The 27,185-nt window shown below is 40.7% G+C and overlaps 2 protein-coding genes across 3 annotated transcripts in view; one reads left to right on the top strand and one right to left on the bottom strand.

The window, feature by feature from the left end:
• hexb (hexosaminidase B (beta polypeptide)) overlaps positions 1 to 4,694 on the bottom strand; it is an 11,223-nt gene extending 6,529 nt beyond the window's left edge. The window contains exons 1-10 of one of the 2 annotated variants that reach the window (XM_015043551.1): positions 4,356 to 4,694; positions 4,050 to 4,201; positions 1,748 to 1,813; positions 1,489 to 1,535; positions 1,296 to 1,406; positions 1,110 to 1,211; positions 890 to 1,022; positions 635 to 815; positions 473 to 559; positions 321 to 393 (exon numbers count right to left, since the gene is read on the bottom strand). In XM_015043551.1, the coding sequence (XP_014899037.1) occupies positions 321 to 393; positions 473 to 559; positions 635 to 815; positions 890 to 1,022; positions 1,110 to 1,211; positions 1,296 to 1,406; positions 1,489 to 1,535; positions 1,748 to 1,813; positions 4,050 to 4,201; positions 4,356 to 4,609 (1,206 nt within the window). In that variant the 5' untranslated portion in view covers positions 4,610 to 4,694. The remainder of the gene's footprint in view (positions 1 to 320; positions 394 to 472; positions 560 to 634; positions 816 to 889; positions 1,023 to 1,109; positions 1,212 to 1,295; positions 1,407 to 1,488; positions 1,536 to 1,747; positions 1,814 to 4,049; positions 4,202 to 4,355) is intronic. The other variant, XM_015043552.1, reaches the window with a different exon arrangement.
• A 6,525-nt stretch (positions 4,695 to 11,219) lies between these two features.
• enc1 (ectodermal-neural cortex 1) lies at positions 11,220 to 22,006 on the top strand. The gene is made up of 3 exons (XM_015043547.1): positions 11,220 to 11,531; positions 17,492 to 19,307; positions 21,842 to 22,006. Exon 2 carries the CDS (start codon positions 17,498 to 17,500, stop codon positions 19,271 to 19,273), a length of 1,776 nt encoding a protein of 591 aa, XP_014899033.1. The 5' UTR covers positions 11,220 to 11,531; positions 17,492 to 17,497; the 3' UTR covers positions 19,274 to 19,307; positions 21,842 to 22,006.
• The last annotated feature ends 5,179 nt before the right edge of the window (positions 22,007 to 27,185 follow it).

Here is a 27,185-nt window from a genome sequence, read left to right as displayed (position 1 = left end):
ATATATATATATATATATAAATGCTCCCATTTACATCAGCAGCAGAAAAATGCTAGTACTAGCAGTTTTGATATGACTTGTTGATAATGCAACACAAAATTTCGACACGGCTCCAGATGATTGTAAGAATGTTGCAAATAGTGGGACAGCATTAAAAGACGACTTAGAAACATCTTCAGAGTCCATATCATAACCGTTTCCTAAATTATTCAATAAAAGCAGAGTTAAAAACAACAGATTGCAGTTCAACAATCATTTTACACTATTTTAAGTAACAAATTTTGCATTCACTTTACAAAAATAAGAAAAATGGAGGATACCTTAACACCATTGTCAAAGACCTCCTGCCAGATGATGTAGCCTTTATTGGTAGCAGCGACAATGTCCAGAAGTCTATTGTATGAAAAAAATCAATCAATAAAAAGAAATATATGAATATTTTCTAAAAAAGGAACTAAAATAAGATGCGCACTTTTGGATGTAGAAGGATTCCAGTTTGCTGTAGTCCTTTCCAAAGCCTTGCTGCTCCATGAACTTCTGAATGTCTGGGTTGGACTGCCTGTAAAGACAATAAATAAGTAAATAACAGCCGCTAACATCTCTCTGGTCTATTAGACGGATCAGGGCTCCTCACCAGCACGCAAAGGACACCTCGTCACCTCCCAGGTGAATGTAGGCGTCGGGGAAAACTTCGCTGATCTCTTTGAAGAACTGCGTCATGAACTCGTAGGTGGAGTTGAGGATGGGGTTCACCGGTCCGAAGGTGCCAGACGGCGTGGAGCCGGAGTAGCAAGGCGTGAGCAGGTCAGTTTGACCTGAGACGGAAGCGGACATCAGGAGAACGTAGGAGCTGAAACCAAATGTGGACGGCAACAACTAGAGAACCCACCTTTACCCCAAGACTGCGTGTGTCCTGGGGTGTCAAACTCGGAGACGACCCTAATGCCTCTGAGGCGGGCGAACTCGATCACCATTTTCACATCTGCGGGTGTGTACACGTGGGTGTACGGGTGGTAAGCGCCCTGTTAACATTGTGATGGGATACATTTATGTCAATACAGGGGGATGAAACTTTTGGGTCGACGCAGATGATGAGGCTTTTCTGGAACCTTTTGGCTCAAGTTTGGGAACGTCCGGCTCAAGTAGGGAAAAGACGGATCATCGACGACGTGCCAGTGGAAGACGTTGAATTTATTCATCGCCATGATTTCCTGCAGGGTGAAGTGAAGTGGAATACATTTTTAAAAAGTTAAGATAAATTAACTACTTGGTACATAAACATGTGGTTTATGTACCAGATTTGTCAGGATGACTTTAACTGGAAGGAAGTGCCGCGACGTGTCCAGCAAGATGCCTCGATGAGAAAATCTTGGGAAGTCACTGATAACTGTTGAATTGATGGTTTTCTGGAAAAAAGTTGCAAAAACAATATGAACCAGAAACGATTCACCAACAAGGAGAGAGACACGATTCATCTGTCTCACTTACGGTCCCATACTCGTCCTCATAGACCAACTGGCTGAAAGTCTCCAGACCTCAAAAAAGGAGAAGAAGACATAAAATACACAATTCCAAGCAAGTTAAACCCCATTTAAAAATGTCCTGCACGTCTTATGTCACGGGACATAAGATCTAAATTTAATTTTATGTCCTGTGACCTCACAATAGAGAGAGAGAGAAAAAAAAGTTATGTACTTGTCATTTGATGAGGATTTAAAACCAGGCACATGGGCAAATAAACTCCTACCATGCAGGGCTCCCCAGACCTTCGGTGCTTTCAGGACAGCGATCGGCTGATCCACGGTCAGCTCATCTGCAGAAACAAACAGTCGTAGTAAGACCCGGTAAAGCTTTCCAGGAGGTTAAATCAGGACTGTAAGCCATGAAACATTTGGTCTGGGTTAATCCTTGAATTTGCTGTCCAGGTAATCTTTACTTCCTCCTTCCCATCACGAGTAGGATTGCTGTTCTTGGAAAATGTATCCACTAGCTAAAGCACATCTTTTTTTTGTCCAGTTCTTCACAAATTCCTCTTTAATCAAATGGAGCTAAATCGCTCACCGAAAAATGTGACTGTTTATTGTTTCATCAGATACGATTATCTAAGTGTGTCAAGTTGACTGTAAACTTGTGAGATGGTAATCTTCCCTATGCTTCATTAGCCAAGTTTTTTTCACTACAGTGGGATCAACTCCAAAAAAATATTTTCATGATCCCACAGGCAGCAGAGATCAAGCCTATAGTAATGACTTTTTACATTTAAATATAGTAATAAGACAAGATCATTTAACTAAATTTAAAACAGAGACTTCATCATAAGAACCATTTTTTAAACATTGGAAATAAATGTACTTTTTAATGCAGAAGCATAATGTCAGGGTGAAATAAAATTAAGAAACCATTTAATTAAAGTATTCAATGGGATATGATTTATGTGGGTTTTTTTCTAATAACTTGGGTCACAATTTGTGGTTAGGTTTTTTTTTTAAATCCAATAAATGCAACTGAAACATTTTTTAAGCTGATGAGTTTTTAGGAACTTCTTTTTTAAAAATTTACCACTACTTCCCATTTCCATTGTGCAGATACGATGTGCAACTTCATTTAGCCACTCTTCAAAATGGGAAAGTCGTTTCGGGTAAAAGGTGAGCTTCTTAAAGACAGAGAGGCCAATTTCAAAGTACAGCTGTGAAATGAAGTCATGTTTCTCTTAAGTTTTTTTTTTATATATATATATATTCAACTTTTTCATAACAACTGTAGGTAACAGTCACTAATTAGTGCTTTAAAGTCCCACTATGGGAAATGCATACAACCCCCAGGTTGACATAACCCATTTTTCCACAGCTAAACAACTTGATTTGTGTCACACAAGACTAGGATGATATCTGTCTTAAAAAAGCAACACAAATTTAGGGAGATAAAAACAAAGCAAAAATCTACAACGATCGCCGTTTCAAGTCAGCAGCACAGAATGGCGTCTTGCGGTTACTGCAGGTACGTCTCAATTGATAAATACTCACATACCAACCAGAAGCTGGGGAGGCATGCCAGTAATTTTTATTTTTAACTTTTCCGTGTTTTCATGTTGTGAAAAGGCTAACAGGACTTTCCCTGTGACCTTAAGCTTTAATTAGTTAAAAAGATAGGCACTTTTCTTTGTTTTTGAATGTATAACGCACCAGGTAGGCTGGGTGTAAAAACAAAACTCAGTGATAATCCTGAAAATGAAGCTTTCGGCAGGACAATAATCCATCATCACATGCGGCCAAACCAACGCCAGACAACACTTCACCTTCGTCCAAAGCCATCTTGGTCCTGTAGGAGCTAAATCTTTAGAAAAGCTGCAATGTGAGCTGAATATATATTGACAGTTTTTCAATGACAGGTAATTTGTAAATTATTATTAATGTTCATGGCATATTCCCCCTTTCCACTGACTACATGTACAAAATTTTAATTTCTTTGTCTGAAATTACGCTATGATCGCAAAAGTGAAATTTATTTTCCAAGGTTTTTTTATTTGTGTATTTATTTAAAAAGAAAAAAAACAATAAAACATTATCTACACCACCAGTATCAGTAGTTTTAAATCCTCTGTAACCCTTTTAAAATTGTAATAATAATGCCATTATGTTGTTGAAGTGCAAAAATATTAATGTTATTTATTTTGATTAGTTCAACCAAATGAGTTTTTGCTATTCAGATATATAGAAAATATGTAAACAAAACCAAGGATAAATGAAACGGTAAAAGGCGGAATGCTTTGCTTTATCAGCTGCACCCTGCAGAAAATAAGTCATGAACAAAATATATGTTCAAACTTTAATTGTGCACATGGATTTAGAGAGGCAATATTCTTTTGCCTATGTTTTTCGCTCATAAAAACTTAAGTTCTCTTTGCAAACTCTCTTTCAAGGGTTTGCAAAGGATTCCAAACCCTTGAAATGCAGCTCTATGTACACTAGATGATGTTATCTATTTAAAGGCATTTTTGCATGAAGACCTGGTCACCAAAAAAAAATGTTATCAATGAGGAAGAGACTCACATGACTCATCAGAAGACACACTGGGGTAACCGTCACACTCCGAGTCAGGTGATGTGATCCACACCTGCAGCTCCAACAGGTCCGTGGGACCTGCTCTCGCATTTCGATTCACCTTCTGCTTTTTAGCGCCCCCAAATATGTATTCATAGTACCTGTGGAGAGAGATGCAGCAGATAAGAGTCAAAACGGGTCCGTGAATGCATCATGAACGTAACTAACTGAAAGAAAAAGACTCCCCCCTCCCACTCCCCACAATACTACTGCCAGAAAAAAAAAAAAAAAAAAAAAAAAAAAAACTTTCCAGACCTCCTGTAGGCCAGTTGAAGGAGGCCGCAGCTGGCCCCGGCTCCAGACTCTTTGGCATCAGTAATACTGAAGCTGGAGGAGCTCAGCTTTAAGGAAACATCCGAAATTTGCACGTTCTGCGGCAGGGGCCACAGAGAGCCGTATTTGGAGGGCTGGAAGACGAGCTCGGGCTCCTCGTCGACGTCGTTGTCCTGAAGCCCCCGGCAGGAACCGAGAGCCAGTAAGATGAACGTAAACCCCAGTAGGCTGTTCATGTTTACTGCAGAGCTGTAAAGTCACAAGACCTGGACGAGAATGACAAGAGATTTGTATGGGGAACGAGAAGGCGGGATTTCCCACACGGAAGTAACAATTTAAAGGGACCGTGTATAGATGCAGCACCCTTCACTTTTTTTATTTGGCTCTAATAAAATATAATTTTAATCTTAAATACTTCTACTCTATTCTCATAATTAAATTACTCTTAGTCTGGCCCTAATACTAGGTCGTACCGTCGTACTAGTTCTTCGTCGTAGTTAAAAATGATTTCTTAAAGCAATACCACAGTGTAAGCATAAGATGCTCAACATTTTTCATTTTATCGGAGCTTTAAGAGTGCTTTTTCACGTTGGAGTTCTCATAACGACTTCAGTCTGGTAATTATGACTTTATTCTCGTATTCCGTCGTAAAATACGGTGCCCTTGAAATGATCTTTTATTATACTTGCACAGTGTTACGGTGACAAAATTTTTATTTTACAAAGGTATATTTCCAATGTTACAGAAAACAGATTTAATAATTCCTTCTGTTTGTTCCTGAGTCGGAAAACGTCACATGTTCACTGTTTTGAATTAGTTAAGGAAGTAATAACTTGTTATTACCTCAGTGGTTGCTATGGAGATGGATTTAACTCCACCTGTACAAGGAACTTAATGTCTGTTACAATATAAAAGATTAGCAACGTATATATAACTATAACTGGCTTAGCACAATTTCTGCCTTAGTTTCGTCTTACAATATGAAAGTACACATGCTGAGTTCATTAATGATTGTAAAATGACCAGGCGTGAGTGTGAGCATGCATGGTTCTCTGTCTGCCTCAGTCTATTTTCCGGATGTCATGTGATCTCATCACTATGGGGTCCGAACAACAGCTCAAGGACAAAACTATTCTCACTTCTAAAATGCTGAGCCTGCGAAACCTGAAGAATTTTTAATAAAAGAAACGCTTAGTGGTTTTCATAAGAATTTGATGATTCAAACAGAAATTTGTAGCTGAATTTCTCTAAAATAGCAAAACGTTTTTTCCCCCTTTTTTGATCTTGTTTAAAGTGTGAACTTTTGTGCATAGTTTTTCTTCTTTTTTTTTTAATCCGGTGTTTATTTATTTAACACAGTGCTTGTGGAATATTAAAAGAAAGTCAGAACTAAGAAGTGAAGTGTGGTGACATATTTCTTAAACACAACCATCTGGTTGTCACTCATGATCAGATGTTTTTCTTTTGTAAACTTTGACATGCAGCTGAGTAAGTAGGTCAGAGCAAATGTAGGTGTTGATTAAAAGTTACACATTAATCTTTGTTATTGCATGTATACATGGATACATTTAGGCTCCATTCATGTACAGAGGTACAGAGCCTGAATGCAGGTTTACAAAATCTACTGCAGCACCAGTTTCCTGTAGAACAGGGTGGACTGCAGTGAGCCTGTCAGAACAGGCCTGTTTGCTTTGTTGTCACGGTACAGTTCACTTTAAAAAACTTTAATAATTTAATAGTCATTACACTACTTTTCCTGAGGACAGCATGAGGGGAAAAAAAACAACTATTCTTTGACTGTTTTTACAGTGGAGTTGCAAAGGATTCCAAACCCTTGAAATTCTAAGGTTGGATTTTATGGGATGAACCAGAGGTCAGCAACTTTTACAACCCAAAGAATCATTTTTGCCTTCGCTCTAGCTTGGCAAAGTTGTTTCGAGCCACAAACGCTGTAGGACTCTTTTATAATATCTATTATAAGATTTTATTTTTTTTTTCACATTTTTTATATTTTTTTGAGGGGGATAATCAGTTTTCCTTAAAATGGAATGAAACTTGTAGTTTGCAACCAAAGGGAAAACACTGACTTCACAAAAAATATTTGTAAAACTGCTATGCTAGATTAAAAAACTGCGGAGGTATTTGTTTATTACCACTGTGTTTTAAGCAATTTCTTAGTTGTTTATTACTTTTGGCCAACATTACTATCATTATTATTATTATTATTATTATTATTATTATATTTTGTTTTGTAAAATTCTGTACAATGTAGTGGACAAATTTGTTCAGTAACCTTATTATTTTGTAGGCCCACTTTCTTATTATTATATGATGGGTAATAAGAAGAATAATCACAAATAAATTCTGATGTTTGGTTATTTAAGAGTTCAAATGTGTACAAATCCAATACTGTTTACTTCTTTGGCACACGGAGCAAAGAGAAGTGATGGCTGAAGTCAACCAATGGCCACTAGGTGGCTGACGGTAACATTACAGCTGAGAATAATCCGCATGTTGTAAACCAGCAGCTTAAAACATGCAGCTCTTACTGAGAACATTTTGGTTCAGTCTTTCTGAGAATAAAACACTGTGTGGTTTTCAGCTAAAGTTCAAAACAGGACACATACGGCTTTCCGTATAATAACACAAAGGGCGCCTGACTTCCTCTTAGAACAAAGCCCAGGCAGTGCACTCCTCCTCTTCTGTTTACATCACAGTCTTTAATGGCTGTGTCTATAAAGGCAGTTGCCACATTGATTCTCCCACATTTTATCTTTGAAAAAGAATGAAATAAAATAAAAGCAACAGCTGAAACATACATTCGGATATCGTGATGAGTTTATACTGCTTTACTGCACTTCGACACAGTGTGTGAAGAAGCTGCTGGAAATCCTTTCCCGCAGGTCAGATATAAGTTCTGGAGGCCAGCACGCCCTTCAGGCAGGTCTTTCCTCCAGAAATGACAAAGGGACATCGTGGCTCCCGCTTACCGCCGACCTCTGACTACGCCAGATGAGGAATAATCGCTTACTCCTGAGTGATCTGTGGAAACAATGCTGACAGCATAAGTGGTACCAGCTGTCGGGTGGGCTCAGACCGACTGCCCTCCAACAGATCCGATGTGGTGCACGGTCTATACCAGCAGAAATTAAAGCTATTCTGAGAAAGAAAGATGCCAACTAAAGAACTGCGGCGTTCCCATACCTCCTAATCAGGGAAGAAGCCAGTCTCGCTTTACTGCAAACGCTTTCAACACGTCCAACTGGTTTTTACATTTTTATCTTTCAGCATCAAGGTGAGGCAACACCAGCTCCCTTCTGTTTTGAGTCAAGCATCTCGGCCATGACTGCTTACCCACCCACTCTTCACTCATTATTCATCTCTGGCATCTCTCGTAAGACAGGTAACAGTGTGTTTGTTTGTCATGGTCACACAAAAGAGCTTAGTCAAATCAGCTTAGTCCAGTTACGAGGGCTAATGTATAAGAGTATTGACGGGGTTTTTTTATTACTTCATTCAGATACAAGCTGCGGTTTGACATCCAATAGCGTAAAGCGTATAAGACCCAGGTTTCCTGACAAGGTGGCTGTGTTTATTGTGTAGTTATTGTCATGTCCCCGCCCCCCCCTCAAAAAAACTCTAAAAATGTCATTTTGTATCATCATAACATATTTTTCTTCTGTTTTGGTTACTTTTTTTCACTACTTTCTGCCACTCTATGCAGTTCTAAACATCTAATATCTCTTCATAACTGTTGCAATATGGATTGTTCTGCATGTTGTTCTATGTTCTACCTTTGACTGTCATCATGTCACAACTTTTAAGGGTACAAGACTGCAAGATACCTCCATTCTGATTCCGTGGCAAGTAATTCAGACTTTGGCACAAAATGCCCTTTGACATTTGAGTCTGGACTTTGAATAGGCCGTTCCAAAACATGAATACACAGCTTCTAATTCATCTTTCTATCATCTCTGCCCTGCTTCCCCTGACCCTTTTGAAGAAAAGTGTCCCCGCAGCGTAGTGCATCATTTTAGGGCTGGCACGTTCAGGGTAATTTCTTTCTCCTCTGCTTGGAAAACTTTTTTATTTAATATATTGATTTGACCAACATATACACCCTCCCTACTTGGGCTATTTCTGTGATTAGGCCCCTTTTAGGATCACCAGTAATAACCCGCTGAATTTTACACATTTATTTTGTAACATTTACGCTTTATCATTGACTTTTTTTTTTTTTTGACAAAGCACATCAGTTTAAAGATGATAAACAAATAAAACACCATTAGTTGTTGTTTTCTAAAACACTGTGAGCAGGTTGGACAAAGTAAAAGAGGACAATTTGGTAGGAAAACCAAACGTTTTTCATTTACCTGCTACATTTTTATTATTATTATTATTTTTTTTTTTTACTATTTCGTCCACTAGGTGTCCCTCTTGCTACATGTAAATGCTTAGGGTTTAACGGCACATTATGGTCCTGTTTACAGCACTTTCAACGGTGCTCCTAATGAAGCTCGAGTTGTCATTTAACGTGTTGTTTGCAGTAATGGTGCACCGGTGACGTCACACACGGCTGATGGGAAGGGAAGGCCCTGCGATCACCACATCACAAGCTCAGAGCAGATGAAAGCAAACAAAACAGTGGCATCACCGCCTTAAGGGTCCAACGAAGAGTTTGGTCACAGCCAGCGAAGACCACAGACATGACTCACGTTAAGACGACGCAAGGGATAAAATTGGACCCTGCGTTTCCGGGAGCCCCAGTGAAGAAACCATAATGATTTTATAATCCTCTGGGATTGAACTTTGCACTCGGAGTCACCTAGAGATTATAAGTTCTGAAAATATGTCCCTGTAGTTAACGTCGACACTGGATTCTCATGTCTGGGATCTATTCTGAGTGCTGGACCATACGAGGAACTATTCCAATGTTACAGATACCTGAATTGCAAAGTAGTTTCAAAATGAAACACCTATGTCACCAGTGAGGAGCAGCTTATTGATACATATGAGTTTTGGTCCCCCCAGGTCTAACTTCACCAATGAATGATTGTTTCCCAAGAGTTCCTCTGTGCTTATAAATTGAAAAAAAAAAAAGGCCCTAAAGAGGGTAAACCTGACAAAAAACGGGGTTAATCTGTTGACCCACTGGCAGGGGGTCACTCCACCCCCAAAAGTCCAGGGGTGCCACCAGCGAGCCTTGAATGGTCTGCCCAGAAGGGGGCCATGAATAATTTTGGGGTGTTGCTCCAAATTTAAAAGCCATGACAAACTGTCAGGAATGTGTTAAGTAAAGTGGGACATTTGAAATTTAAGTCTAATTAAAAGAAGAAGAAGAAGAAGAAGAAGAAGAAGAAGAAGAAGAAGAAGAAATATGAAAGATCCTGATGTTCTTCTAATGTTTACACGTACCTCTGCAACAAAATTCAGGTATATTTGAGTATATTTGTTGTCTTTCTTCTCTAAATGAAAGGTATTGGATGATGTTATACATTTTTCATATATGTTCTGGAGCAAACATCGTTTTAAACCTGTATTTTTTACTCGATATTAGGTTACCATGGTGAGCTGCTTTTAGTTTGAAACTCTAATCATTTTCTCCACTAACATTGGATGCATTGGATCTAAAAAGTGAGCTATTTAATTTAATTACTTTCTGTTTCTTGTTGCTGCCGCCTTGTGAGACAACCTCTCCGTCCCATCTCTATGCATGCGAGCTCCTCTCTCTTTGTCTCTCTCTTCTCTCCGTTTCGTGCGCTGAGACCGACGAGCTGATCCTCCCCTCACCGTCTCTCGTGTATGGCAAGCCAGTTTTAGATTTACTAGGTGGCGCTGGCAATGGAGCAGTCATCAACAAACCAATTATTTCGGTAAAAGTGAATGTTTCAGATATTCGTAGCACTCTACGTATTCACAATTAACATTTTTGATAACTAAATAAAAACTATTTCTTGAATATCTACAGCTTAATACAGATCTCTGTTGCATTGTGTCATTTTCAAAATGAGATGACGATAACATTGTCGTTGTGGAAAACTTTGATCCATTCTAGTTATAATTTTGAGTAGGAGAATTTTTTTTATTGATCTCTCAAATATGAAAATGTATAATAAGTTGAAATTACTTGAAATTAGAAAAGTATTAAATAAGATATTAATTAATTACTTTGTTAATATCCATAAATACAGCCATTATTTTAATTATTGATTTCTAAAAGTGCTTTTTAACTTCCAAACTCCATTCTTTAGACAAACAGACAACAAAGTCAGTAAAAATATCATATTAATGATTATGTAACAGGTTGTTTTCTCACACACAGTTACAAAAAATCCCAAACAAGATCTAGGTTTAAGTTAATTTTTCGAAGACATTAAAAGCTTTCTGAATTTATAAGTTAGTAATATGAGACAACTTACACAAGAAACAAATTGAAAGACATTTCTGTTTTAACATTATACTTGTCGGAGACCTGAAAGCATATATGTTTATATATTTGGGAGATTCGTGAACATCATCTAGGATAACAACATATTATGACTCGATTTAAAGGCCCAACAAGGATAAATTGAAAGCAGTTCTTGTAGGTCAAAGGTCACATTTGATATGTTGCAGTGCAACACACTAATAGGACTGGGGTTACATTCAAACTTCATATTTTTTAACTTGCAGTAGCGTAACGCTATAACGTAACAAGGTGTCATCTTTAGTAAGAGTGTTATTCTGAAAAATGGCAATTGTATTACTGCTCTGTATAACCTGGCAAGAAACAGTCGCGGTTCTTCGATTAAATATGGAAACGGCTTGCCATAGACACCCCGGTCCTCTAGCTGTAAACACACCCATTGATTTCAGTGGAAGCGCAGGCGGAGGAGCGACGAAGAGGAGCGGAGCAGAGCTGGAGCTGGAGGAACGCCTCCAAACAGCTTCTCCTCTTATTATTCACCTCTTCTCCACCGCATACAACCAGACCCAAGGACCAGTCCGCGTATTAGCCAGAGAGCGGCTCTTCTTGCGACCTATTTGCTCGGAGATAACCAAAGGAGTCCCCCATCCACTCCGCGCGAGCGCATTCGGCTTTGCATCGTGGCTCTCTCACGAGTGGCATGCTCGAGCGACCCGTCGGGCACGACTGAAGTCCTTCTTTCACCCAAAGAGGTAAAAACGACAAACAATTTCTCCACATACGCTTTATTTCCCCCCACTGACTTACGAATTTAAAGTTGCACAGTGAAAGGGGAGCGGTCCGGGTCGAGCGCATCAGGGTTAATGGAAGCGAATTGTTGATATTCTCATTATGTCAATATTGCTTTTATTGTTTGCATTTTGCGTTTCCCCCTTTTTTCCCCCCTCTGGATTTCTTCCTCTTTGCTGGTGGCGTAAGTTGTTTTGCGCTCCTTTGTCATTTTTCTTTAATTATTATTATATGTATCGCAGCAGCTTGGACGAGGCTGTATGTATATGCAGCCAATGAATCGGAGTCTGTTTGAGGGTTTTTAGATCGTTCCCTGCTGCCGCTGCACGTCTGCGGTCTTTGTTGTGCGTCTCGCTCGGCAGATGCTCGGAGCTAAGTCCACATAAGCCTGGTGTTTACTTTTGAAGTTGTCTCCCTCTCCATCCCTCTCTCTTCCCGTGTCCATGGTTGACTGTGAGCACCTGGCAATGATTTCCACCAGACTGCAGCCAGACCTTTTTTTTTCCTCCCTCTCTCTCAGTTTCTCTCCCCCTTCCCATTCTTGTATTTCTTTCTGCATGTGGCACATAGTCTGGCTGTGCGTCTGTTGGATCTGGTTTCTTTTGAAAAGGATGAGGATAGCATTTTGCCTCTCATCCGTCTCATAGCCCAGCGAGCTACTTTCATTGTGTACGAATCCTGGAAATGTGTGTTATGTTACATTCAAAAGGGAGAAAACAAAACAAAACAATAGAAAACAGGGTAAAAAATGCTCATCAAAACTCCTCAAGTATTGAAAAGACTGCATTCCGGATGCGGACTCTCACATTTTAAAGCATGAACAATAAGAAATGTTGGTGCTTTTTCCCAGGTAGAGGCACACACAAGAGATGATTCACAAACTCAGTCATGCAGTCAAAATGAAAGGACTCATTACATTGCAGAATGAAATAACAATGGAAAAGCATCACTTCCTCATACTTGCAAATGCACACCTAACGTTTTAGAGGAATTTTCCTCCTTCCAGAGCGGTCTCGTTATACCTCCCTAAACAGCAACAGAGAGACAAGTCAGTGGAGATGCTGCTGCTCAGATTACAGTAGTTAGTTCTTGTTAGAGAAGTCTGTCAGGCTGAGCCTAACTTCTGCGTAGTGCGTACAGCATGTTCCTAACAAGGCGAGCTTTGGCCGGTGAAGGTGACGGGATCCTAATAACATGCCACGTAAGCAGAGCAAATCCTGTAAATCTTCATCTGGGAACGACCTCAAATTTTAATGTATTTCAGCAAGATATCATGGTGATGCATCAGGACAGTGTGGCACAGTGTGGTTTTTGCAATATTTTTTTCAATTGTCCATAAAGTGTCCATAAAGTTTGCCTTTTATTTGTACGCACCCCCTTTGTGTCTACCCACTGTCAACATTCAGAGTTTTCCCTGTATCCACTGAAGAAAAGCATCCCCACAGCATGACACTGCCACCACTGCTATGTTTTACGGTGCGGACAGTCTGTGTAGGGCTAAATTTCTACTGTTGCACCTACGAATCACTTTTCAAGTCAGCGCATGGTCCGCAGATCGTTTGATACAAAACATGTCCTCTGGATATTACACAGAACTGGACATCATGCATAGAGATTACAGTAGGAATATTAAAACAAGAACATTTTGAAATTCTTTGACTCAAACAAACAAACATTTGGACAGCAGATTAGATTGCTAGCATTTCTGAGAAAAAGGCCATGTCGCATTTTGTCGTGAAGATGTTCTAAAGTTTTAAGCCGCGACGAGGTCAGCTCGTAGAGAAATTTACTGCGCAGTGGAAATTAAAAGCGAGATACTGAAGCTAAAGGTTATTTAGTCAAAATGCCACGATGCTGACATTTAGATTTTACCACTGCGTCTGTTTGGGTTTATTAGTGATGCAGATTCTCAGTTGTTTTTTTTCTCACTTTCAGTGTGATCACTAGCTCTACTTTCATTTGACATGTGATATATTGGGGGCATATAAAGCTAAATATATCTGCTATACTAGAAAAAAGACACATCAAGGATAACATTAAAGAAAATTTAAATATGCTCAAATAGACATAAATATATGCAAAATTAAAGTTTATGTCAAGTCATTTTTATTTGCGTAGTACATTTCAGCCACAAGACAATTCAGAGTGCTTTAGATGATAAAAACATATCACAATAAATTACCCCAAGATCATCCCATAGAAGCCCTTTGTGGCCTGAATAAGGAAAATTATAAAATATAGCAGAAAATGATCAGAAATGGAAAACATAGCCATAAAGCGTATCAAAAAGATTCAAAATGACAATGAGACAAACCTAGCTTTCATAACTACGGCACCAATATAAAGCAAATTTAAAAAAAAAAAAATCATAAAAACACAATCACAGTTACATGAAGAGTGATCGTAATAGGGCAGAAAACCATAAAACACTGGCCTAAAACACAAATCAATGTTTGCACTGGGACCGAAAAGATGAACAAAATAATAAGAAAAGCCCGAACACCAAAGTGACAGCTTTTATGACTAGATAGGGGGAAAAATTATAATCTACTGCAGAATTTCTTGTATAGTTTAAGATGTTCATACTGGAATCTTTTACCTTTATCGTCATTAATCATCATTGTTCAGTTAATCATATGAGCTGCAGCTGTGTTCCTGCTGAAGTCGTTTCTCTGCTTCCGACGGGAACTATAGATGGTTGCATTTATTAAAATGCTAATTAATAGCATAAGCAGAACCTCTCTAATTAAGTCTCGGACTTATTAGGTTCACTTACTCAAATCAAGCTACTTACAACTTCCAATTAGAGAAGCAGAGACGGAGTGTGCACATGCGTGCGTGCGTGCGTGCGTGCGTGCGTGTGTGTGTGTGCGTGCGTGTGTGTGCGTGTGTGTAGGAGGTGGCACCTGCACTTGAGAGACCAGGCGAGGATATTCCAATCATCGCTGATTCCAGGAGATGACGTGTGCCCCGGTCATGTCTCTGCTGGAATGCAATAAAGCCTGTTGAGCGAAGTTAGCAGTTGGTTTTATGTTTCATAAACTGCTGACAAATAATGCTGGTGCTCCCTGTGCGAAACGCACACAAACACACACCAAAGCGAGTCGGTTTACCAAGCCGTTGGGAAGGCTCCCTAATTTGGTTTCGCAAGTCATTTGAGTTCAGCATGAAACCAAAGGTTTGTTAGGTAAATCGACCCGATGAAAATCACGGAGCGAGCATGTGAGGCCAGCACACGACCGTGATCTGAAAAGTTCAGAAAGTGCTTCACGCGTTAATGAAAAGAGCGACAGGATGAATATAAAGAAACTGACGAGCTGTGGCTAAGGAATAACGCTTGCAGCCAAACGCTAAGAATTACTTCTTTGTGCGTCATGAACATCAAAGCTGGAGTTCAAAGCGATTCCTTCAGAATTCACAGAGACCTAAAGCCAAAGGTAGAAGTGACAGTGCTCTTCACAAATCCTTGCTGCTCTTGCATTTGCACCTACAGGCTTCACACTTGATTTCCCTCCTCACAAGACTGCATTCTGAGGATTCTTAAGCGCATGATGCAACTTATGGAAATTGGAAACTGTCCCCTCGCCTCTCTGTACTTCAGTTCGGCAGGAATCTCTTTTGACAAACGAGGTCTTTTGAACTCAAATCTTTTTCGAATGTAAAGTCCCTCACCACCGACAGGTTGGTAAAACATCTGCCCTCTAACAGAACTTAAAGGGATAGTTCAGGATTTTTCCAGTCAAGGATGTGTTAAAAAATGCTATAGACAGTAAAATATTAGACATTACAAAGGTTTGCCTGTAATGGTTTGCCTGTTTGCATCTTCATTCAGTGTAAGTCCAGTTTAACTGGTCCTGGAGGCTAAAGCTAACTGCAAGGTGGAAAGGAGCCAAAATTAAAGCAAATATTTGCCACATTTATTAAGCTCCAATCTCAAAACAGTCATAGTAAGCTATACAAGCATGGTTTTATCTTCATGATTGCACTATTTTTCATAAAATAGAATGATTATTTTCAAGACAAATGAAGGTAGGTTTTGGTTCACCACCAATAGTCTTCTGTGGTGAAACGTGCAAGTATTTTGGTCAGAGTAAAGCCAACTGTTGCATATATGTCCATTCATACCTACCAGCATTACATTCTGTGCCCCTCTAATTAAAGATTTTCTGTTATTTTTTAGTATTTTGTCACCTTTTTGTCACAATTCATTAAAATTCTTAATTAACATGGAGGGTAAAAAATAACTTTTTTACCCTCCATGTTGGCAAAAAGTTGAACCTGGAGAACTTCAGTCAGACATCCGTGTCATTACTTTGATGTTTCATTCTCAGTAAGCGTTTCATTTTGGAAGATTTTTGGTGGCACACTACCTCCAACATCCATTTCCTGTGTAAATAATCATTTTCTTTGGTGTAAACAACTGTCATTGCAAGCAACACTACGGTTTAAAGGCTCATAGATATGTATTACCTTCCATAACTTTATTAATATTTGGCATGTTTTGAGATGGTAGAAGGACTTTCACATGGCTATCCATTAGCTTTTTAGCTTGCAGGATCAACAAATATGATTTATTCTAAATGAAGATGCCAGGAGAGATAGTAACTGCTTATGAACCTTCAACAAAGCCTCATTTCAAAAGTCCTGAATCATTCCTTTAACTCTTTATTTACATATGATGGACTACACCTGTAACTGAACAAGGAAACATATCAAAATCATCATAGCGCTGGTTAATATGTAAATACTGTCATGTTAAAAATAAAGGCTCTATATTTGTATTAAATTTAAAGCATCCTTATTCTTATTGTATGACTTATGCAAAGTGAAAAATTGTAATGTCATCTTAATGCGTTAAAAAAAATAACACCACATATTTTTCACAGTAAAACTGAATTTTTAAAAAAGGGTTCAGAGGGCATTCACATTTTCAGTCAAGTAAACAGAAAACTGGAGCGCAGAGGGAGAAATGCATCATGCCTCACAGGTGTTTAGAAAAGGTTTTTATGGATGTTTGCGAGGGCCTTCTGCCTCCAATGTTTGGAATCCTTGGAATTCCCGGTAACTGGAAGGTTGGGAGCCGACCGCACACTGCAGCTGCTTGCTGCCAATAAGGAAACAACAAGCAAGCTGGATCCACTTGAAGCTCGGAAAGGACGACTTTAGAGCTTATGTATTACATGCAATAGTGTGAGATTGTGTGAAATTTATTGAGGAGTGTGGATTTTAGGGCAGACACGGAATGTGGATTTTTTTTTTTATGTGGATTTACAAACTCACACTGGGACTTGGTTGCCATGCAGAGAGACCACAAGGCAGGAGGCAGTTGCCATTGCTAAATAATTGGAGGGAATGAAAGCATGCTGTGAGTGAGGGTGATCACGATGAAGATGTAAGCTCACATTTTTCTTTGAAAAACAAACTTGCATGTTATGAAGTTTTCTCTTAAGAAATGCTCAGAGATAAAGGTCTAATATTTTCTAGAGAATACAGTTGCTATGTCCTTGGCCAAGGACACACTGTGTGCATGATGCTGTCTCTATTCCTGATGGAGTTTTGTTTTCCCTTTTCCAGAATGTGCATGTTTTCTCATCCTTTTATCGACACTAGCAGTGAACGATTCAATACTGAAACATCAACCTCCTAGTGTTTGCATGTGCAGCATTCACTGCTGAGAATTATATTTGTGAGGCAAATTAGGCCTATTTTACTAGCTGATTAATCTGTTTTTTTATGACTAACTTTGAAGAGAATCTTCTCTAGTAATATTTTTCCAAAGTTTATAGCCACAAGAAATATAAATACATGATTTAAAAGATTAAGACTTGCCTAAAATGTATTATAGTAAAAGAGAATGTGTTTTATATCTGTTCTTATAGATTTTAAATATGTTGCATTCATGGGAGATTTTCTTTTTTTTCAGGATTCAATGAAAATGTCAGTGTGTGTCCATGAGAACCGGAAATCCCGAGCCAGCACCGGCTCCATGAACATCTACCTTTTCCACAAATCCTCCTATGCCGACAGTGTCCTCATGCACCTCAACTCTCTACGGCAGCAGAGGCTCTTTACAGACGTCCTCCTCCACGCGGGCAGCCGTTCCTTCCCCTGCCACCGCGCTGTGCTGGCCGCATGCAGCCGCTACTTCGAGGCCATGTTCAGTGGCGGTCTGAGGGAGAGCCAGGCCAGTGAGGTCGACTTCCGAGACTCGATCCACCCGGAGGTTTTAGAGCTGCTGCTCGACTACGCATACTCATCACGGGTGGTGATCAACGAGGAGAATGCAGAGTCGCTGCTGGAGGCTGGGGACATGTTGGAGTTTCAGGACATCCGTGATGCCTGCGCCGAATTCCTGGAGAGAAACCTTCATCCGTCCAACTGTCTTGGCATGCTGTTGCTGTCTGACGCCCACCAGTGTACGAAGCTGTCAGAGCTCTCCTGGGGCATGTGTCTAAGCAACTTCCCTGCCATTTGCAAGACAGAGGACTTTCTCCAATTGCCCAAAGATATGGTAGTGCAGCTTTTGTCACACGAGGAGCTGGAGACAGAAGATGAGAGACTGGTTTATGAAGCTGCCCTTAATTGGATTAACTATGACCTAGAAAAGAGGCACTGCTACCTCCCAGAACTTCTGAGAACGGTTCGTCTCGCCTTACTGCCTGCCATCTTTCTAATGGAGAATGTTTCAACAGAAGAGCTGATTAATGATCAGGCCAAAAGCAAAGAACTGGTTGATGAAGCTATTCGTTGCAAGCTGAAGATCCTCCAGAATGATGGCGTGGTCAACAGCCCGTGTGCTCGACCTAGAAAAACCAGCCATGCCCTTTTCCTGCTTGGCGGACAGACATTCATGTGTGACAAATTGTACCTGGTAGACCAGAAAGCCAAAGAGATAATCCCGAAGGCCGACATCCCCAGTCCCAGGAAGGAGTTCAGCGCCTGTGCCATTGGCTGTAAGGTGTACATCACAGGCGGGAGAGGATCAGAGAACGGCGTTTCCAAAGACGTATGGGTCTACGACACTGTGCACGAGGAATGGTCCAAAGCAGCACCTATGCTCATTGCCAGGTTTGGCCATGGCTCCGCGGAGCTGAAACACTGCCTATATGTTGTCGGAGGACACACCGCGGCGACGGGCTGTCTCCCGGCCTCGCCGTCCGTGTCGCTCAAACAAGTGGAACAGTTTGACCCAGTGGCAAACAAGTGGACCATGGTGGCACCTCTCAGAGAGGGTGTGAGCAACGCGGCAGTGGTCAGCGTGAAACTCAAGTTGTTTGCCTTCGGCGGAACCAGCGTCACCCACGACAAACTGCCCAAGGTGCAGTGCTACGATCCGCAGGAAAACCGATGGACTGTCCCGGCATCCTGCCCGCAGCCGTGGCGTTACACCGCCGCTGCCGTGCTGGGGAACCAAATATTTGTCATGGGCGGGGACACCGAATTCTCAGCCTGCTCGGCTTACAAGTTCAGCAGCGAGAACTACCAGTGGACTAAAGTGGGGGACGTGACGGCCAAGCGGATGAGCTGCCAGGCTGTGGCATCGGGAAACAAACTGTACGTGGTGGGCGGGTACTTTGGTACACAGCGGTGTAAAACTCTGGACTGCTACGACCCCACACTCGATGCATGGAACAGCATCACAACAGTTCCATACTCGCTCATCCCTACTGCCTTTGTCAGCACCTGGAAACATCTACCAGCTTGAATCCTGAACCGTTGACCTGTACCTTCTCCATTAGGTAAGAGCCGTGCCTTAGACTCTACTAAGCATTCTAACCCCCTGAGATTTAATTTAGGATCCCTAGACAACCAGCAAGTTTAATTAATACTATCAAGAGTTACAATAAGAAAGGGCCTTTCAATCCTCATGTTTCAAAATGTTGAGTTGATGCCAATGCTTTAGGTCGGACCCTTTTCCTTGTGCCTGTTTCAGAATGTGCAAGAGGCTGGGGTTGTGTTAGTAAAACAAGATCAAGAGTAAAGTTGGTAGACCTGTTAAGTGCTTCGGTGCTTCAGTTAAGTGAGGTATGTGACTGTTTGGAAAGGCCGAAGGACAGAAAGGGTAACTGAAAGAGAATTGGATACCTTTATAGCTCCCGTGGGGGAGAAACTCTCAGAAGAAAAAAGGATCAGCAAATTAGCTGTACCACACATCACCGAGCTTCAAAACCCTGCTGTCGCTAATCCAATCTCAGTTCCCCCACACCCCTCCAGGCCCCGCACGTTTGATGGGGGCGGCGAGGGAAGCTGTAGTCTTTACATTGCAAAAGAGGGAGGTAGCTTGCAGCTCGCATCGGAAGCCGTTTATCATCAGGTACAAGAATAGGTGACTGAGAGAAGCGACAGCAGGGGAAGCGAGGAAGGGGAGCTGGAGAGCTTGCAGGCATAAACCCCATCCTTCACAACTCAATCACACACACACACACATACATCATCCTTGATAGTAGTTATTTTACTCTGAAGATTTACCGTTTTGTCTGCTCTTTAGATGACCTCATTCTAACCCAAGCACTCCGGCTCTGACGATAAGCAGGCCAGACGTATGTGGAGCATGGGTAGTGAGCTCACATTCCTCATCTTTATGTTTGCACAATTCCCAGACCAATGCCCCCACACAGTAAGAAGCTGGGCAAGCAATTCTTCTTCATATTTTTTAATTTTTCCTAATGCCTTGACAGGCCTCGGCTCCTGAGAGTTAAACAAGAAGAAAGTGGAGAGACTCCTCATTCTTGTAACCCTGCGCGCCTTCCCTCTGATAATGTTAGGAGACAGCTCAGAACAGCTCCTCCGCTCCTGCGTTGTAATGTTCCTTCCCTTCTTGGGATGAAACATTTTCTAGAACTCATTATCCCCCCCTTATTTCGAGCGACTCATCTTCGAAAGGGACAGATGAGATGGGAGGTTCAAGCTAACTGTAAGCCAGAGCAACACAGAATCCAGCGAAGTGAAAGATCCTGCTGCTAATTTCATTGAGAACTTGTTTCTCAGTGAGCCTGCCTGTCATGGCAACTGACAAAGTCCGCTCACTGAACGTGGTGAATAGAAGAAGTGAGGAGGAATGGAAAAAAAGGCCGAGTGCTTAGGAATGAAAGGAAAAAGGAAGTATGTTTGGACCTCACAGAAGGAGATTGTAGCTAGGAGAGAGAAAGAAAGAAAAAAGTAAGAAATGCTCTGAGTTTTTTCCCAGAAGAACAATAACAAACTTTGTGAGTTTCTCCTTTCTAGATTTGTCTCTTAGAAATCGTGTAGTGGAGACGGATGGAATCATGAAATCCAGGAAAATAATAGTGTTCTACTACCTTATATAACTGAGGACAGGGCAAATAAATAAAATGAATGCTCATTATAAAAAAAAAACAAAAAACTATGACATGTTGTTAAGTGAAGGTAGGATATAAACTGGCTGCCAATGTCAATCTATGGTTATGATTTCTACAGAAAGTACTCTGAAGCTGTAAAAGTCAGAAGTTTCTCCCTAACCTCAACCTATAAATCCAACATGGCTACTGTTGTTATAAATTGTTTTTAGTTCAATTTGCATCTTTCATTTGTTGAAATTGCATCCCAACATTTTCTTTCTGTTTATCCGAGACGTGCAGGTGAAATTAGTTCTTTACTTTCTTCCGTAGCTATTGTTTATTCAAGTTTTAGACTAAGGAAATGTTCTATATAACATACTCGGTCAATCTTAATTTATATTTTTTAAGTGCCAGCATTAGAGAGATTTATACAAATACATTTTAGCCACGATAGCCATCAAGATGAGCTGTCAATATAAGGTGCATAATAAATAAATTCTTTAAAAATGAAAAGAGCAAAACGAAACCAACGGTAAAACACGGTTAGCGTGAAGTGATGTTGGCTCAGAAGGAGATGAGGAGCTGGATGCCAGCCAGATGATTCACAGGAAACAGAGTTGGTGGAAGTTTGGCAGAAAATAATGCTAGACACACTACAATGTATTGTAATGTAACATGCAGTGAAATTAATCACTTCCCTTGGGTTTTATCTCCTGTAAAACCACAGTGCACCTCAAGGCCGCTGTTTCAACCGCTGTAGATCAGAGGATGTGAATAAAAAGCCACTTTCTGTGTCTCGCAGCACAAATTAAGTCAAAGAGATACTCTTTGCCCCACTGCAGTTCTTTGAAAAGACATATTTTCAGGTTATCTGTAAATCTGATCCTTTTACTTTTTGTTGCTTTTACTATACTTTTCCTCCTCCTTGTTTGTTTTATTGGCCTCTTTAATGAGTCTTTCTTCTCTCTCCTCAGATCTCCCCGGTTTCGCGTCATCTGCCAGTCTCCTAACCACGAAGAAGCACACATTCTCTTTCTCCAAAAAAGAGACGCCAAGCAGCGATGTACAGATGCCCCGCATTCATCTTGGTGTTGCAAAAAATGTAAAAACAAAACAAACAAAAAAAACAGAGAAAGAAGCTAAACAAAAAAGACAAACACGCAGGAGCAGAGAACCCAAAGGTTCGTTGAGGAAGGCGGACATCTTGCTCCGAGACACCGCACTGACCGACGCTTGCTCTTCGAGGCACAGACTCTGACCTGTGTGCACATTGTGCTTTCATGCTGCCATAGGAGTGCTGCAAACATATCATGAAAAGCTGCATTCTTCATATGTAGTCATAACAGGCTTGTGACGATCTGTGAAGTTTTCTCTATGACAAAAAAATTATAGATATATACACACACACACACACATGCACGCACACACACACATATATATATATATATATAAATAGCATGACAAATGCTTTGGTTTGACTGAAAAAGAACAAAATCAATCAATTTTGACTGAATATCTGACTCATACAAGGAAAAATGAAGGAGCAAATCTTCCCCGTTTTTGATTTTTTTTTTGTTTGTTTTCAAACTGTTAACAGCTTCTAATGTATGCTTTAGACCCAGAAAAAAAAAAAAGAACATTTGCGCTTTTCTCTTACAAAAACTTTCCTGTCGCTGACACTCATGAGGCGGATCGATGGGATTTGCGTGTGCCTGGAGGTCGCGGCCTTACGTGTCCGGCGTTTGTCGCCGACGCGTTAACGCCCGTGTTTGGATTCTGCAGCGACGCTGTAAAACATCGTTTTCTCCCGACGGACCTGCCAGCTCGCCTGCCGATTCACCGCCGGAGCCCTTTTTTTCGAGCATGTTCTCTCACAGTGGTTCAGTGAAAACTGGCATGTACTCCTCAAAAAGTCTTGTCACCTTAACACGAAAAGCTGAATTTATTATCCTTTTTTGAAAAAAATCAGTTTCTTCTTGAACTTGCTGCAGTGTAGTCTTAATTTATATGGTACTGGTATACTGTGTCATGTTAATATGTTTAATCCTATTTATTTCTGTTCTGCCTGCATTCAGATGTGAATGTACGTTTGGGTTATGTCGTGCATGGCCAAGTGTTGTGTTTTATTTGGTCTCAGTGAGCTGCCTTTTGCACATTTCAGTCTTTGCCAGGAGAAACTTGCTTTTTTCCAAGACGTAGCTTCGCTGTTCACTTCTTTTCAAGTGGCTTAAAAAGAAAGAGACTTAAATCATAGAAAGAGTTGCTAACCGTAAGATGGAGCATTCACTAGGGAATATGCTGGAAACTGGGATCAACTTCCAACATACGAAGGTTTTGATTAGAAAACCGCAAAAAAAAAAGAAATCCCCATTTTTTTTCTCCCTTTCTTTGTTTTAAAGGCCCTATAATAAAATGCCAGCGTATCGCACCAGCTGCAGCGCACGCTGAAGGTCAGCTTGCTCGAAAAGGCTAATACCCACCTCCACCTACCTGCTAACACAAAGACAAATTTGGCAGTTTTGAATTTTTTTGTCTCGTCTGTCGAAATGTTAAAATTATCATTTGAAAGCTGCGATTGGCATCTCTGCTCAGCAGCGGGCTGCAGGGTAGCCTCCTGCCCTTCAGTCGCAGGGAAAACAGTGACTTTTATGTATTTAACGTACATTTTTCAACGAGTACGCAAGAATCTGCATATCAGTAAATTAAAATTATAGACAGCATTCTTATTCTTTAATCGTATTGTTTAGCAGCACTTTCTAACGTTGCTATTCCTTTAAATATCAAAGCAACTGGATAATCTGACACCTTTTCTGAAATTGTGGGTAGAAGCTTGCACCAGCTCAAATCTAGACCAATACAGGGCTAAATTGAAGAAAGAAAAAAAACAAAAAAACCCAACCTTCATATCTTGCTAATAATGAAAGCCCAAAAGAAAAGATAGGATGGCACGATGGCAGATTGACCTCGACATAGTTGAGAATTTGGCAGTGTTTGCAGCTGTCCCAAGGACAGCAGAGGCTGTGTGACACGTGCCAACTTGGCTCCCTGAGAGTGAACCTGTGGTCCCGTTAGCTGTTTGAATTTGGCTATGAATGCTGTGTAACGTTAAGGGCAGACACCACAGTGCTTTTCACCATTTAAAAAAAAAACTAAAGAAAAAAAAAAAACACATTCAGTGAAGCAAGTTTCTGCAAACCAAAAAAACAACAACAAAAAAACAAATAAAAACAGCAGCAACAAAAGTCTTAACATATCCGCTAACATCTTCTCAATGTTTTTGTCTGTCTGTCTAGGTGACCTGAACATGTTGCAGTTGCATTGTCAAATTCATTCACATTGTAAAAGGTTCTGTCTTGGTGGAATTGGTGTATTTTGTTTCAGATCTTCTTCCTTTAAGACCCCCACACATCTCACTTTTCATTCACATCCAGTGGAAACCAGCCCCCTGTAAAGTGCCGCTCAGCCCTCCTTCGGCCATTCACAAAATTCCTCCCATTGTGAATTTAAAGACTTGAAGACTTGTGTGGGGACCATTGTGGCTCAGTAACGTCCACCACATCCAGCCACTGAATTAAGAGACTCCAACCCAACCAATCAGATAAGGACATTTCTCCCCCGCCACCACACACAAGTCTCCCTGGCAACAGGGAGCAATGAATGCCCCTTCAATTCGCACCTAATTGCTGAGCGGCATTTCCACCGATTTTTTATTTTTTTTTTTCCCTCTCGTCGTCTTGAGCTTTCACAAAAAGTCGTAAACGAGACGGGACGATTCTGTCAGAGTGCATCGGATTTCTCTTATTTGATCAAGTAAAAGTTTCGTTATTATTTTTTACGGGGTTATTTTGTTACATTTGATTCTTTTTTTTCTTTTCTTTTTCACAATGTGAAATTCATGGCTAATAAACATAAAGAGTTTTTTCCTCTTGACTGTAACATTCTGCCTCGGTTTCTTCATTTCGGAGGCGATTTGTCTGTCTGCGCATGTTAATGTCAACCCGCCGATTTAGCGGGCGAAAGCAGCTTCCAACTCGCTCATTACCGCATGTCTCGCATATTTAGGCAGCTTTCAAATGAGCTGAAGTGTCCTGAGGTATTTAGGGTACTATATCATGCGTACAGGTTTTGTTCCGCCGAAAAGGGACGGATTGAAATACTCTTATCTATGCCTCTGGCTTCTAAGCTTCCCCTGCACAAGGACGGGTTAAAAAACAGCCAAATACTTTCCCTTTCTCTGTCAAGTCACCTTGGCAACGGCAACCTTTATCTGCAAGGAGGTGGGGGGTTGAGGACGACATGAAATCTTAAAAAGCACCTCTCCCTGTTCTCCCTCACCCCCTCCAATGGAAAGCCTTCCCTATCAGTCTAACGCATTGCAAGGCATGGAGTCTGCATCTCTAGCAGGTCCACCATCATCCTGTTAGTCAGTGAGCGACTCCACTTGCCACAGTCCTCCAGCTGTAGAGGAGCCCGTTCGCTTGTTGACATTCTTCGCCAGGACTCGACTCCTGACCGACAAGACGTGTTCGAGAAGCACCAGTTTTAGTCGTCCGTGACCCTCGAGCAAACGAGATCCACTCCTTTTTTTTTTCTTTTTTTTTTTTGCTGTCAGGAGTGTCGGCGGATTGGGAAATCTGTTTTCGTTCCTGACGAAAACAGATCACAGTGCCTTTCAAGATGGTGCAATAAGCTGCTGGAATCCAAGCTTGGGCTATTTTAGTCCTGCTTTTCTCAAGCACCGTGAGAGCCGGAGAGAATTTAAAAAAAAAAGAGGGGGTTGACACTCAAGGTGAAATGTGCACGGCTCTGTGTGTGGGAGGCCCCTCTCTCTGTAGCTCTGTGTGATCCCTCAGTCCCCTCCATTAATCAAGACAGGAAGTTGGACTTCCTGTCAGCCAGGAAGTAGGTCTTAAACCCCCCTCCTTCCCTCTTCCCACCCCCAACATCCAGAACATACTGGGGACGGCCTGACCCTTCAGCACTGTGAATCCTCCGGGTGCTCTTAGCTTATGCGGAGTTTGGCCGAACACACTCAACTCTTAGCGTTTTGTGTGGGCAGCATGCATGTGTGGCCCGGAGTGATGAAAACAAAGTACCTTATAATGTCAATGTTGCTAGGCAACACAAGAAGTGGCCCTGACTCAGTCACACATGAAAACACTGGCAGCTTAAAACCCACCTTTGATGAAAATTTAAAACCTGATACTCTAATTTCTCACAAATGGACGTAGATATGTTTTAATTTTCACCAAAGTGCTCAAAATGATAGCAGACCAGCATCACTGCTTTGGTAGACATTTTATTTCTTTGTGGCAAGCAATTTGCTAACAGATGCAGCAGGCGCAATTCACTCTGACTTTTTCATTGTGTTCTTTGTGAAAAACAGGTCGTTTTTTTAATGACAAAGGCAAAAGGAACGTAATGTCATTGAACAGAAAAGAAAAGAATTGATTAGAAATATCCTATATTGTTGTAAAATTTTGGCACACCAGCAGCAAAGTGACAGGCAAAATGGAAGCAGGCAGATTCACATAAAGGTAAAAACATAAAGGAATGGGGGAAAAAAATACAGTAAGAAAATGTAAAGCGTTAGAAAAAAAATACTGTTTAATTATTAAACATTCAGATAAAAAAAGCAAAACAGTTTAAGTTTTTTTTTAAACAAAAAACAAAATATGTGTTTGAGCATTAAAAATACGCAAATGAAAAAAACTGCAAATAATCTAAAAGCTGCTGAGAGTAAAGATCTGCAAAAAAGCTACTTTGTGCAGCTGGGATGCAGCGGTCTGTCTCTGAAGGAGCTCAGTGACAGATTAACAAATAACAGTGATGTTATTTTCTGCCTGGGTTCTTCTGTCCCCCAACAACTGCGGTGGGACAGAGCTGGTTTTCCTCATGAGCTTAACTAACCACTTCCTCTGAGCTGTCGACAAACTGCTGCTTCACCAGAAAACACCACAGGAAACGGCTGATGCAGCCACAGAGTCAAAGAAGCTGTTCAGGGTTGCTGTCCAGGTGAACGTACAGATGTAAGAGTCCACTGCATATTGGTAACAAGGTTATTATAATAAAACAAAAACAAAGAAAATAACAGAAACTGAAATAATTTTTCCTAACTGAAGTAAATAAAAATGGTAACTAATGGAAAAAACTAACTGGAACTATAGTGTGCCTTTATAAAACTAAGACATACTGAAATTACAGATATAATATCCTTTGTTTTTGTGTTTATGAATCTATTTACCAGCCTTTCAAACTGTTGTAAACTTTTTTTTTCCTACCACAAAGTAATTTCCATCAACTGCTGGCAAATTACGC

The sequence above is a fragment of the Poecilia latipinna genome, unplaced genomic scaffold (assembly GCF_001443285.1).
Source record: "Poecilia latipinna isolate Pla-1442-1.1 unplaced genomic scaffold, P_latipinna-1.0 Scaffold638, whole genome shotgun sequence".
NCBI classification, from domain to species: Eukaryota; Metazoa; Chordata; class Actinopteri; order Cyprinodontiformes; family Poeciliidae; genus Poecilia; species Poecilia latipinna.
The sequence above is the reverse complement of the archived record's forward strand: the minus strand, read 5'-3'. Positions and strand labels throughout refer to the sequence as shown.